Genomic DNA, 15,020 nt, shown 5'->3' with positions numbered 1-15,020 from the left:
GACCATACGCAGGGTTTTAGTTCTGTACGAGTGTGGGTCTCTGTGCCTGGTGTGTGTATGTACCAACACACAGCGATGCACAGACACATAACTGATATCTGGGAAAACAAAATGAGTAACACCTCCACAAAGCACATTCACAGCCACCAAAATACTTTCACTGAGAAACATCATTACAGAAATAGAAATTTTTGTGCTTTTTTATTGAAATATATTTCACGTACACCATGATGTAAATTTAAGGTGGAAAACATGTTGATTTGATACATCTGTATAATTTAATTGTCATGTAGTGATAGAATTTCTAACAACATGTCTAATTATCCTGTCTTTTCTGTGGTTGGAATAATTAAGATCTAGACTCTTAGCAAGTTCGGCCACTATAATATAACATTGTTGTCTATATTCAGAATATGGTGCCGAAGATCTCTAGGACCTTAGGTATCTACTAACTGCAAGTTCACACCCTCGAACAACATCCAGGACACAGATTCTCCTCCGCACTCTACCTTTCTCATTCTGTCTTTCAAGCAGACACATTGTCCAATGTTTTTATTCCAGGAAGCCAGGACCTTCCCAACATCAGTTTGGAGAGCCCGCCACCAAGGGTCATGGAATCTATACAACAGCCTCCACCTCCGAAATGTCTCCCTCTGGTGACCAACCATGGGAACTATTTAATGCGCCAACCTGGTTTACCTAAGGCATGGCCATCAGCACTTCAGCTTAGACCAGTAGCTTAGAAAAGCTTGCTACTTCTCTCAATCCCATCTATACCGAGCTCACGTTGGTTAAAGTAACGTGTGTTTGTTTCTTTTTTAAAGAAAAGATATACTAAGCATTGTGCTAGGGGCTTGCTTTCATGTGCATCGTCTCATCTGTACAAAGTGTATTTTATTTTATTTTATTTTATTTTATTTTATTTTATTTTATTTTCAAAGTGTATTTTTAAAGTGAGATATCAGCATGCTTCACAGGAGATTTTTTTTTTTACCTCAATATATTATAGGGAAATGAGTTATGTAGTTTTTTTTAAAAAGTAAATACAACCAAAATAATTTTTCCTTTATTTATTTCCTTTCAAGTATATTATTTATTTTCAGAAGTTTTAAACTTCAAGCCATTAATTTCAACAAAGTTCTCTCTTTCTCGATAAAATGGGAGCAGATCTTCCAGAAAGGTCAGCTCCAGTCTGGCTAGAAACTGGTATGGAAAAGTCAATAATAGAATGAAGAAGTTTAGAGAAAGCTCTATTTACATCTAAGTCTGCACAAGACAGAGGATAAACTCGATGCTGGCTGAGCCTCAGAACTTGGGGTGAAGACAAAGCCACGGCTTCTCCTGTTAGTTTTGCAAAAACAGGAAGCTCAATAGTGGTTCAATGACCCTCTGTTAAACTGAATAGTTTTGTTGCAGATTTATAAAAAATATTTACAATTTAATTGCTGCAATTTTAAATCAGCCATAGGACACCTAATTCTATGGAACACCGTATGGTGCCGTACTCTACCCCTTCCTATTTTTTCAATAAAATGGAAAAAGCACAATAATACATGAAAATAATCGAGTGAAGTAATACAATAAAAATAAGACAACATGCAGGACTGCCACAGCAGGGGAGTCGCAGTTCTTGTCCTAATCCATGGGGTGGTCAGCCACAGGGCCTGAGGGTAAGGCCTCCGTCAAAAGGATATTTTTGAGAGCAAGAAAGCAGCACTACGCCCAAAATATTTAGCACATTGTAAGGGCTCGATAATATTGGATTTTTCAGATTCATAACTTAAAAACTAAACGTTAAGATCAATACATGGGCATGGCAAAAGCAACGTTGCTTCATGAACATACGAGTACGTTATTCTTGTCAGAATGTCAAGAAAAATTCTTATACACAAATATCAAAACATAAAATTCATTTTGAGAGCCACTGAAAATGCAAGATGTACATGGAAACTGAAGAAACAGAACTAAAGCATCTAAAGGAAGTTCACTAAAATGTTGATTGAGCAACGTCTTGGGGTCAGGTTCGTCTTGGGCATTTTAATGTGAAACATAAGCCCTGAAATTATAAATCATGAGGATGTAAATCTATTCCAGAGAATACTGCGTTAGGGAACCTTTTTGTACACATGAAAAGAAAATCAGTGCAAGCATGTGTTAAGTATTATCAGGAGTTATTGCTCATCATCCTTGGACTTGCTTAGCCTAAGTGGAGTAAAAACTAGAAACAACATAAAATGAGTAGATGTCTTATAAGCAATTACTTTAAAGGGCATTTTACAGAAGTTTTCGGAATTATGTTAACATTAACTTTTCATCTGTTTGTATAATTTATCCAGCTCCCCAACTCATTTTGAAATTTTATTGCTTCCTGTCCTCTACAGATGCCCCTTTCTCATCATCCATTTGATATCTGCTATTCAATTTATTGTTTTCCCATCTGTCCACTGTATTGATGTTACTGCTGTTTCTTAAAACTCCACGTGACTTCTGATCCCAACACATAGTTCCCGTAGTCACCGCTCACATTTAGACACGCACATCTGTGTATCCCCCTCTTGATGGAAAATCAAGCATCAAGAGGGCAGCTGCCCACCTCTGTGACCGCTGTCTCGTCTTGCACATTCTCTGACCACAAGGCCACACATGGCATAGAAGAGCAACCAAAGAGCCACCACGCAGCAGCGTTCCTCTCCTACCCTCAGAGCTATCTATCTTTCCCTTAAGAGCTTACAACCAGAAGCCCTAACATTTAGGCACAGTCATTGAACCTCCCATAGCCCAACCCAACAACCGTCACTGTCTTGATTTCACAGAAGTAGAAGAACTGAGGCTCAAAGAGACAAAGGAACCTGTCCCAGGCCACAGAGCAGCTGCAGGAGATCCAGGACTTGGACCGGACAGTGGACTCCGGAGTTGTACTCTTAACCTGAAAGGCAGGATCTCACTCATCCTGAGTCCAAGTTATAGGCTCCTCGTTTCATCCAAGCAAGTAGAAGAACGTCAGCGATGTCCATCCCTTGTCCAACCTTCGGGCCACCGCTTATATGTCATGTCTCTAATTTTTGATTACTACCAGAAAGCAGCATTTTATTTTTTTTTCTTTTAATTAATTTTTATTGGTGTTCAATTTACCAACATACAGAAAAACACCCAGTGCTCATCCCGTCAAGTGTCCACCTCAGTGCCCGTCACCCATTCCCCTCCAACACCCGCCCTCCTCCCCTTCCACCCCCCTAGTTTGTTTCCCAGAGTTAGGAGTCTTTATGTTAGAAAGCAGCATTTTAAACACATCAGGGTTCCCAAAGAGGTAGATACACCCCTTTTTCTGCTAACTCACATTTTAGAACAATTCTTGATCCACCAAAGTGAAACATGTCTGATTTTGTTTGATTAAAATATGCGAATTATTACAGAAGGCAGTTCCTACCTCCCTCGTGTGGTACGTTAGTAATGAATTCTTACTCAAATGCTCATTTTAGAATTCCTACTGCTTTACCTTGTAAGCACATCATTTGTTAAACACAGAGCTCCTTAGCAACATGGACTTGATATAAACTCAAACTCCGTCTCTGATCCCTTGATTGTCCCTGAGGGAAAAACGAGGATGCTCGGGGGAGACCCCACTGAATTACCTGCAGGGTGGGATACGCTGGCTTGTGTTCACGTCACACTTTGGTACCAAAACGGTGCAAGCGAAGAACATGAGGTATTTGTAACAGTTGGTTTGAACAAGTGCGGGGAAAAGAGAGGACTCCCAGCTGATGGATGCTTCCTTTTGAGTTCTGTGGCCAAGGTAATTTGGGTAATTTGTATGGTTGTAGGGTAAATTCATGCAGAGTTCCAATGTAATCGGTTCACATTGACCTAATAAGAAAACATACATATAAGTTCATAAATATATACATAGAGAGAGAGGGGAGAGAAAATTTCATATATAAAACAATTTTTTAAATACTTATGAAATTGAAATCTATCCTACCGTCTTTTAAAAAAAAAAGTAACTAAGACTAGAATGCAAACAGAATATAACTTCCATCAGAAGATAAAGAATTTGGTTAAAGAACTACCAAGCCAGGAACCACTTCAGTAGAGGCAGCTGCCAGCACAGCGCCCAGTATGCACGTTGGAGAAAGTCTTTCTTCACTTTTTCCCTCGGCTCAACTGATCTGAAAGTGACTCTCTTATAATGTTTCCTTTGACCCATTTTGTCTTCTGATTTATTCATTATCTCTTAATGAAGACCTTCCCTCATCTTCACAGCCATTTAAAAAAACATCAATGGATTTGGTTAAATAGACAACAAGATTATTTCCTTCTCTACATTTGACTGTTGATCAGTTGGTTTCAACATAAGGCTACACGATCTCAGGGCAAGAGGAGGCTGAGCTCTCATCAGGCACCCATGGCCAACGAGACAAAATACCAACGCGTTAGCTTGGCATCCAACCTGTCTCACACGTCAACCTCAACCTGACTTCCCACCCTCAGCACCAAAGACTATCTCATTAGCGGTATTTCCTTGGTGACAACAAATATTTTAAGACTGACATGCCCCCGTGGGTCCTGTTGGCTCTTCTCTTATCTCCTCCTCCTGGCATACTTGTAATCACCCCTCAAATGCAGTTGTGGCTCTAGCCGCCGGGGGCATGTAGCACCTGCTGCCTGGAATGATCCTTTCCCATCTTCTCACCAGGCCAATGCCTCCTTGGCCTGTAGGACTCTGCACAGACACCTCCTCTGGGAAGCCTTCCTGGCTGGTCAACCACCCTCCCCCTCTGCCTCCCAGCAGGAGTCTCCGCTGAGCACCACAGCATCTTAGGCATACACATTGCCTTCCACTGTATGCTTTACTCACTTGCATCCTCCGCATAATTCAGTGATTTTTAAAAAAGATTTTATTTATTGATTGATTTGAGAGAGAGAGAGGGAGCAGAGAGGGAGGGGCAAAAGAAAAGGGAGGGGGAAAGAACCTCAAGCAGACTCTGTGCTGAGTACAGAGCCAGACGAGGGGCTCGATCTTATGACCTGAGCCGAAACCAAGAGTCAAGGTGTTTAACTGACTGAGCCACCCACGAGCCTCTAATTCAGAGATTTTTGAGAAATGAGATTTGATTTCTCAATCTCAAAGTCTGTCCCTCGCACAGTGCTGGACGGAGGCAGGAAGGATGGGGGGTGTGGGCGGTGTCAGGAGCTCTCCTAGGCACCTAAAATGTAAAAGAGAATGAAAAACATAGTCCCTGCCACGCTAGGGATGCTAAGGCACGCCACCGTCTCTATCGGAAGAAAGATGGGTTTTTCTGGTAGCGGTGGCAGGACACGAGGCCAGGACAGTGGGATGAAGAAAACGGCAAGTGCCCAGAGGCCCAGGTGGAGGGGGGCGCAGGAAGCCCTCCCAGGATCAGCGGGGTTTAGGGGAACCTGGCAAAGCCCCCCGCTCCCTCTCTGCCTGCAGGAGCTGGGCCCCACTCGGGCGTGGGAAGCAAGCACGTGCGCTGGGCAATCTGCCCAGGCCCCCCGAGGACTCCAGGCCTGACCAAGAGTCATTATTTAATGAAACTCGATGATTTGGCCAACAAGTGAGATACGTGCAGAAAGACTGGTAATAAGGACTGGGGTGAAACAGCAAAACAGCTTGGAACCACTGCTCAATTTAAAGCATCTGAGGGCTTCGAGGAAATGATGTTGGTAAGGAGTCTAATTTTTTTTTTAATTTTTATTTATTGATTTGAGAGAGAAGGAAAGAGAAAGAGCACAGAGGGAGAGGGAGAGGGAGAAGCAGGCTCCCCACCGAGCAGGAGGCCCAACTTGGGGCTTAATCCAGAACCCCGAGATCACGGCCTGAGCCAAAGGCAGACCCTCACCAACTGAGCCACCCAGGCGCCCCCGAGGAGGAGTCTGATTAAAAGCCCTCCTGATAAAGTGTAATCAGAGTCTCCATTTACTGGAAAAGAGGGAACACCGTCAAGCTGGCATAATCCTGAGAATGAGTAGAGGGTGCAGAGAAGAAAAACACACACAGAGGTGTGGGGCTGGCTCAGCTTATCATGTCCACTGATTTATGAAAGAGGAGTAACATTTAAATATTTTGATTTTGCATCATAAAAAAATGCATATTCCTCATGACAATAAAAACAATGCCAGACCCATAAAGCAAAAGTCCACCATCTCCCTGCCCCCCTTTCCCTCACCTACTCTCAAAAACAACAAACTGGCTTCGAATCCTTCCCTGCCTCTCGCTGGCTCACATCTCTACATGTGTCTACACACACGGATGGAGATTTGTGTTTGCTTCCTCTGCCAACGTACAGTCGTACCATTCCTGTCACTCCTCAACTTGCTTTTGTTGCTCAGTTATTCATCATGACCGTCTTGTAAGTCAGTAGATGCCGCTCTAACTATATTTTTCCTGATTTCTTTAATTTCACCCAAAAATGAGATGATTCACAGAGATTTTTGATGTAGTCTTTTTTTTTCCCTTGTATATGCCTTTCCCTTCTCTCTCTTCCTCTACCACCCTATCAAGTTTTAACTGTTTATTGGTATAATTTATTTAGATGATTAGTAGACCTACCACATGGATATTTGTTCTCTTTGGTATGTGGAAACCATATCGCTTTTGATTTGGGATGTGCTATAAGCCTTCAGTGTTTCCGAGCCAAGGAAGATGACGGGATGCAGGGACGGTCCTATATTATTCTGGAGATCTCTTCTGAATGTGCTAAGGGCGATCGAATCTCGTGTTTTATTCCTTCACAAGGCATTCCTCGCGGAGTGTCAAGCAGGATAGACTCTCAAAATATCTGTCAACTGCAGGTTCTATGATTCACAGGATCAATAAGCTTTTTTATCTTAAGACTTGGACTCACCGGGTCCCTAGCTTGACTTGCAATCGCCACGAGAGGGCAGTCGTGTTACAAACATGAGGCTCTTTACTGTTTTCAACGCAAGTTTGAGGCTGTGCTTAGCACATTGTCCTGAACACAGATGAGGTTTAATAAATTCTGTTGAAAAAATGGATCCTAATGGAGTCTTAATGATGTCCCACCTTTCAAAGTCTAAAACCACGTTGGTTAAATTCAACCTAAAGATGGGATTGTTAACTCAGTGATGTTACGTCCTTGCCATGATGATGCAGTACTCGGAAGCCACTGGAAGTCCTGTGTTAGACGGGGGTCACTTACATGAGGAAATGTCGCTTTCAACGTCCATCGGCATATATAATAGTCTAAGATTCATCTTTGCCTCAAATTCTAGATTTTTCTTTATCATTATCTTCAATAGTTTCATGAGGTTTATAAGGTGAACACCCACCTATCACCTAGATCGAGAAATTGAACTTTGCCAGACATCCCAGATGGTCCTCCGTGTACCCTGTCTTCTCCTTTCTCCATGGAGTAACTACCGAGTTTCATAGTTATCACCTCCTTGTTCTTCATAGTTTTTTTTTAAAAGAGTTTATTTATTCATGAGAGACACAGAGAGAGAGGGAGAAGCAGGCTCCCTGCAATGAGCCCAACGTGGGACTCGATCCCAGGACCCCTGGATCACGACCTGAGCCAAAGGCGGACGCTCAACCCCTGAGCCACCCAGGCATCCCTCTTCTTTATAGTTTTATTTCCTAAGTGTGCCCTGTACCCTGAATACTATAGTTTAAAGACCTGACCATTTTTTAGACCTTGTTTTATCTTCTAAGTCTCTTAATCTGGATTCCCCCTCCATCCTTTTATTTTCAATTAATGTTTGACTCTTGAAGAACCCAGGGATTTGACTGTATAGTGTGCCAGGGTTTGAATTTTGCTGATTACACATTCTTGGTGAAGTGAGGTATATTCCTCGCCCCTTCCTACCCTGAATCTAGCAGGTTGATTAAGTTTCATCCCTTAGGTAAGACAATAGGTGCTACGGTGTTCTTCCATCAGAAGGCAAAGTATATCCGATTTCTTTCTTTTTGTGATGTCAGCAGCTGTAGATGCTCGATGCCTTGACCCATTAATTCACCAATTCATGCCACCAAATGGAAACAACTGGTTACCAAATGGTGACCAAATGGTGACAATTAGTGTTACCAAATGGTAATATTCTAATTCAATCATTTCTTTCTCACTCATTAGTTGGGAAAGCTTTTAGAAGTCGTACCACCACTCCTCTCATCTACCATTTGCTCTCAAGGACCGAAGTCCTTAACCATTATGGTGTTTGGCCTCTTTATCACACCCCTATACTAGTTGTTCCTTGAGATCTCAAGGAAAAGCAGTGCATTGAGAGGGTGGTAGGAAATTATTCAAAGAACAAAACTGTCCAATATTGCTTCCTCAGTATTGGAGGGGGAAAAAACCATGAGTAAACATGTAGAAATAACAGTTGATGGAACACCATGAGGAGCCTGAGAGTCCTTGGGGTATGACGGCCCTCCCTGGCTTCACACAGCCACGGCGATCATGAGCACAGAGAGGTGGGGAGAGACACATGCCCAGGATCTGCTCTTTCCACGGGGTTCCCCCGTTGTCTGATTGCACACTACAAGGTAGAAGTGATGGGTTCGTCCCTCACACCAGAGTGAAGGGAAATAACATGCCTGCTCCCGCTCCCTCAGGCAAGGACATGTTCTTATTTCGCCTCCCAGCAGGGCACAAACACGGTAACGATTCTGGGTTATGAGTGGATGTGGGGATACTGTGATGCTTCAAGCCCATCAGTACATCCTGTCATCGGAGATATGGTTTTTAGGCTCCCCCCCCCCAAAAAAAAATAACTATAGGCACTTCTGGGCATCTGAGATAAGCCATGGACTTCTCCACTGAAAACTCTGAAAACTATAAAGACTTTTTCGCATTCGATTTTGGGTACGTCACATACCCTTGCAGTCTAGTCGTGAACAAACCACTAAAGTAATCATTTTCGACCTTGGCCACACACTGGAGTCACCTGGAAATTTAAAAAACACTGATACGTGGGCTCCACTCAGTGTATCTTCAGGGACTGTAGCCTTTTGTAGGATAGCAAGAACAAGGGTCTTCAAGGACTAGAATCTCGGCAACTCCAGTAAGAGGCTGACTCCAGAGAGTATCCACATTCTTCAAACTCATATTTCCATTAGCATGGAGCCAGAGAAGGACAATGCTGGGTAGTTGCGCCTCGGAATCTAAGTAATAATAGCCTCTCCAGTGGTAAAGATCTTCAAATAATTCATCACATTTTCAAGTGCATGAAGTTTTCTGAGAGAAGATGCTACGGGTCCAACTTTACAGACAACCAAGTACACAAGTACCACCACGAAGCTCTTTGAAACATGAGAAAAAACTTATTTACTTTCGATTGGAAGTTATTTTTAATAACACAGAAGGAATGAGGGACCAGTGACTAGCCCAGTGCCTGGTACTCAGAGGAGGACAGGATCAAATGTCTGCTGAGTATATATGGAAAGAGCCAGGCAGGAACATCTGTGGTAAATGAAGGAGCTGAAGAGACAGTGAGATGCTGGGGACACTGAGTGCATTTAAAGACCCTAAAGAGAAAACTAATGTAGAAGACATGAATGGAAGGATGGCAGTGTGTCCTCCCACACTGCAAAGTTGTCTCCAGGAAGGCAGAAATCACGTCTCCCTTCTTTGCCATTAAAGTACCCAGTGCCCCTCCCAGAGCCTGGAACGTCGTACGCACGCTCTACGTGAGCCAGATGAGCCAGGGCTACCCAGTGCCCTTCTCTCCACTTCTCTTCTTGACAGGTGTAACGTACTTCTAAATTTTGACATATTTCAAAGATGGAGGAAATGGGACAACATACACCTGATACTCCTCACCCAAATCTCACACAGGCGAACGCTGCTCTTTCAACAATTTTTTTTTTTTAAATCTAATACGAAGTGCCATTCCATGCTGATGACCCTTGAAACCTTAATAATAAACACGTATCCTTGAGATGACCTTGTCACTGTTCAAAGTTACTCATGCCAAGTTCAAGGTGAGGTAAAGAAAGACTTCTGAAAAAGCTCCAGAGCAGACTGGGGGCATAAAGCAAAGTGAAACAACAGACCCAAAACACACACACACACACACACACACACGCACATGCACATATACACACACACTTTTACATCAGTTTAGAGTGAATAAAATGGTAGTAGGCCTTGATGGTCAGATTAACGTCTCTATCTCAACTTTTTTCTCAACTAGAAGTGAAAAGGGGCTGGGTATTGTGCTGTTAGCCAAACATGAAAATGGGCAAAAAAAAAAAAATTCCTCTCCATCTGGGTTTTCCATTGACTGCCTCCCTCACACTTGTGGGGTTCCAGAAGCAGCCCCTAGGAGCTCTACTGTGATGCAGAAAGGCCACCAAGTAAAACCAGGACCCTAACCCTTCAGCCTTTCAACTAACTGAAAGCTGACAGGCCTACTTCTGAATCTCAAGCCCCGAGCTGAAGATGAGGCCAAAAATCAGTGACAAAAAGTGAAAGAAGGGAGCCGAATATGAGAGCACAGCCCCCAAGTAAGGACTCATCACTAGAGATTCAGAGTCCTGCGGGGCTTTCTGATCCAGTTTCAATTTCCCACGAGAGCCTGTACAGCCCACTGCTATCCCTGCCCATCGTCTCCTCCCCAGTCATTCCCCTACAGAAAGCTAATTTAGAGTGAGCCGATTTACCCAAATAGCTACAAGATTGTGACAGGCCAGCAAAATTCCTGGAAAGGTAAGAGTACATGTTATTGGGAGGATGGGCTGCCACCGTTTGATGCGGCTGTGTAGACGAACTTTGTATTTGCTCCTGGGCATAAAGTCTACATTTTTGAAGCCGTGCCTTAAAAGGGAAGAAAGATAACATCTGCCCACGGTTGGAGCCAAGAAAGTAATATATGGGAGCTGATGCTGAATTGAAACGAAGGGTAACGATATTAAGCCATCTGGATTTATAGGCCATTCACAATGACACATTTGTTTCTCGTTTTACGTTAACTGAGACCATTTTGTTTCTTTTCTGCTATCACACGCAACCTTGGAAAAAAGAAAAAAGAAATATGTGTATATATATGTACACACACACACACACATCTGGAGGGATCCAGACTTCAGCATTTATTTCAATGTCAATTCAAAAGAAAAAAAAAAGCTAAATGCATATCCTGACACAGTGATTGCACTTGTCAGCTGCTGTACTTACTACAGTTATTTAGACTGTGGTTCGGGTCACAAAGTGAGCTACCACCACATGAATCAAGGCAGGAATTGTAGAGGCATCTTTGGTCACCTTCTTGACATGGAGTCTGACCTACAAAGGGGGGAGGGGGGAAAGGCACATTTGCTTTCATCTTCTGTAAATTCCTTACACTAGGATTGAAAGTATCAAGGACGTCTGGTGGAGCAGAGGAATGACACAACTTTAATTCCCTTCCAATTTCTCCAAAAATATTGAACACATGGTTAAACATGTAACTTTCTGCATTAATTTTCCTGGCAACTAGATACAACACAGTTATTCCGAAAGGATTCCGCAGGAACAAAGAAATGAGAGGCAAGCTATCCCACAAAACAGGCTCTTGTTGCTTTCAATGGGGGAGAAAAAAAGTGTTTGATGTATACAGGGTGAATAAACTTGATTACAAGATAAAACTTAAGTGGCTGGAGAGAATGGCCAACATAATGATCCTGGAATCTTGAATATCAAATGGTATGATTTTAAGGACTGCTTTGCACCCAACTCTAGTCTTCCCCCTAAGGAAAATGTTTTCCCTAAAAATAAATAGGGCATCAACACCCGTACACCGTGGGTACTTTGTCATGGTGCCAGTCTATGCAGCTGCTAACCATATTTTCTCTATGTCCTTGGAAAGTATCACTGGCCTAGCTGCGATGACCTGAGAATTGGGTTTCTTGTTTCCAAATGAATGAAAGCAGTAGCGTCAGCCTAATGGCTTTTCCTTAAGGTATGTAGAGAGGAAACTGCTTTCCCCATTGATTTCCTGGTCATTTGTAGGTTAAATGGGTAAGGTAATAAATCACTGCTCATTCTCTTTCTAGCTCTTGCTCATTATAGTCCATTACTTTCAGACATGTCATCTGGAGTCTAGAAAATCTTGCAAGATGTTTTTAAGTGTAAGTGACAGTATGTGTATATACATACATATAATCGCTTTTACCTATAATTCTAAGTGTTTATTATATTGGCCTCTTTCCATTAATGTGCAACAGTATATATCATAGCCTTGAGGAAAAGACATGCCACTCTTTTTTTTTTTTTTTAATATCATCAGAGTCAAACCATCTTTGCAAGGTAAGCCAGGCCAATTTTCATGAGTTTCATTTCTTAAATAAATTTAATAAGACAACATACATTCATTCTTTCAGCAGATATTGAGTGCCTGCTATGGGACAAACTTATGTGACATGAAGCATTAAAAGATAAAAGAGGTGAAATGGCTAATATTCCAACTAGGGGTATGGCCATGAACAGAGAACCTTACAATGCTGTGTGATTCATTGTGCCACTGAAGGTATCTGTAAGGCAACAGCAGCAGACTAGGATGGTAAGGGAAAAGCTTCTCGAAGGAGTTTTTAAGGCAGTTGGGTTAAGTTGGCATAAGAAAGTAAAATGGGTTTCCCAAGCAGACAGCAAAATATGCAAAGACTGGAGTGGGAAGGGCACAGTTTGGCACCACTAGAGCCTCAGAAAGGCTAGCTGGGAAGGCTGAGAGCAGCGCCTGAGGGCTGTAAAGTCCTGAATCTTGAATAGGGCCCAGTCTTGAGTAGCTCCTACTACCCTCCCCAACCTCTGTAGCACAGCCAGCCTGCGATCACCGGTGATAATATTCTGAAGTTAGTACCCTCCCCTTCACTCCCAGATCTAATCATAGTGGCCTTCTCCGGGTACCCTCTGAATGAACGCCTTGCTCCTTTACTCCCTGGGACCTTTGACCAAGCAGTTCCCTGTGTCTGAAATGCTTTTTCCAGGCCTACTTTCCTTCATTGAGTCAACTCTACTCAGTCTTCAGATCTTAGGTCCAGTATCTCTTCCTCAAAGAACTTTCCCTGAGGCCCTGTACCAGGCCATGCATCCCATATATGGCACATTGCTCCCTGAATTTTCCCTCATGGCCTATGCCACTCCATAGTTCGATAATGACTTGCACGGTTATTTGTATCATGCCAATCTTCCCCAGGAGTCTGGAAGCTCCAACAGCTCTTTTGCTTGCCACTAAATCCCCAGTGCTTAACCACATATTGGCATATAAATACATTTATTAAGTTGAATTCATTAGATTAAGTAATAGATGATAAAATTTTACTTTTGATCCACTTTATTATATGACTTTCTTACATCTCACATTGAAGGAAATAATTTATAAAACTCGCCATTGCATAGTGAAGAATCCAAAATTATCTCAAACAGAGACGAATTATGTAGAAAGAACAATTTGATCCCAAAGGAGGTGCTTGGCTGATATGCACATAATAACCCATGGCCAGAAAAGAATCTGCTTCTGAATTTTAAAACTGTTAAAACGAAGCACTCATTGTCTGATGTTTTAGGTATTAAATCTGTGATTAAAAGGGTCTCCCTTTAGGTCAGGAATGCTTTTTCACTAAGGCTATTCCAATGACCAGTATTCATTAAGACAAAACTAATTTAGCTACAGGCGACCAATCTCAGTAGCTGATTTGTGATACACCCAGCCCAAGGCATGTTTTTGCACAACAGCCACGTAGTAATAGCTCACACTTACCTGTGCCAACCCTGTGAGTTTGCAGCACAGAAACTGAGACACAACAGAGTTCAGTTACCAGCCTCAAGTCAAGCAGATAGAAGGGAGCAGAGCTGGTGCTTGGACCCTGGGCAGCTGGGCCCCACGACCCCCTTCCTAAGGACTAGGCCGTGCTGGTGGGTGGCAAGGTCGCTGATAAACAAATGCAGTGATTTTTAAGTGCCTGGGGCCTCCTACCAGCCTGGCGCCGAGAGATGCTTCTCCACAAAGTGGGGCTTCAAGCTATCAGCGTGCAAATTTCTTTTCTGACACAGACGTTGTTGAAAAACCAACGTATTTGACTTACTTTTTCTTTTTGGGCTTCACCAATGACATCAGCGCCCCTTTCCGAGTGCGGTGGAGCGAATGGCTTGGTCATGCGAGGCATGAAACGGCTCTACTAAATCACTAGCCTCTGCCCCCGAAGCCAGTTACAAGCCTGCACGCTAACCAACTAGGATTTAAATAAAAACTTAAAAAATAAAATGACACTGCTGAACAGAAAGGAAGAATGAAAGGATGGAAGGATGGAAGGAAAGGCAAGCTTCTCTGACCTCAGTTACTTTAGGAGCTTTTCACGTTTACTTGCAGAAGCCAATTCCTCCAGTTCCTAACTGGAACCTAATCTCATTCAATGAGAGTCCCCCGGACTCAGCTGTCCCGTCACCGCCCTGCTCACTTTGCCCCAACAGTGACCTGAGGGTCCCTGCTGCGCAAGGGTTCAGCCCCCGCCCGGAAGGACCTCTCAGGGTGAGAGGCTTGGGGACCATGGGGACCATGGGGACCACGTGCACCCCGGGGGGGGGGCAGGGGGGATACGGTGGGGAAGCACGTGCACCACGGGGGGGGGGGGGGTGTCGGGAAGCAGGTGCACCACGGGGGGTAGGGAGGGTTGGGAAGCACATGCACCACGGGGGGGCAGGGGGCGGGGGGGGGGCGGAGGGTCGGGAGACGTGCACCACGGGGGAGGGGGCGGTCGGGAAGCAGGTGCACCACAGAGGGGGGAGACGGTGGGGAAGCACATGCACCACGGCAGGTGGGGGGGAGGGTCGGGAAGCTCGTGCACCACGGGGCGGGGGGGAGATGCCCGGGAAGCAGGTGCACCACGGGGGGGTGTTGGGAAGCAGGTGCACCACGGGGGGGTGTTGGGAAGCAGGTGCACCACGGGGGGGTGTTGGGAAGCAGGTGCACCACGGGGCGGGGGGCGCGGGGGTACGCTCGCGAAGCAGGTGCACGCGGGCGGGCCACCTGCTAGGCCTCCTGCGGGCCCCGTGAGCCCCGGCTCC

The 15,020-nt window shown here is 44.1% G+C and overlaps 1 protein-coding gene across 20 annotated transcripts in view; it reads right to left on the bottom strand.

The window, feature by feature from the left end:
* The window catches only part of CORIN (corin, serine peptidase), a 227,330-nt gene that overhangs the window by 55,998 nt on the left and 156,312 nt on the right, over positions 1 to 15,020 (bottom strand). For 11 of the 20 annotated variants that reach the window (XM_072749068.1, XM_072749067.1, XM_072749066.1 and 8 more), the window contains one exon: positions 3,633 to 3,864. In XM_072749068.1, coding sequence (XP_072605169.1) covers positions 3,633 to 3,864 — 232 coding nt within the window. Of the gene's footprint in view, positions 1 to 3,632; positions 3,865 to 11,156; positions 11,265 to 15,020 lie in introns of all 20 variants that reach the window. The other 9 variants (XM_072749058.1, XM_072749061.1, XM_072749064.1 and 6 more) reach the window with 1 other exon arrangement.

This window comes from Vulpes vulpes, chromosome 2 (genome assembly GCF_048418805.1).
Source record: "Vulpes vulpes isolate BD-2025 chromosome 2, VulVul3, whole genome shotgun sequence".
NCBI lineage: Eukaryota > Metazoa > Chordata > Mammalia > Carnivora > Canidae > Vulpes > Vulpes vulpes.
Note: the sequence above shows the minus strand (reverse complement) of the source record. Positions and strands in the feature narration are given on the sequence as shown.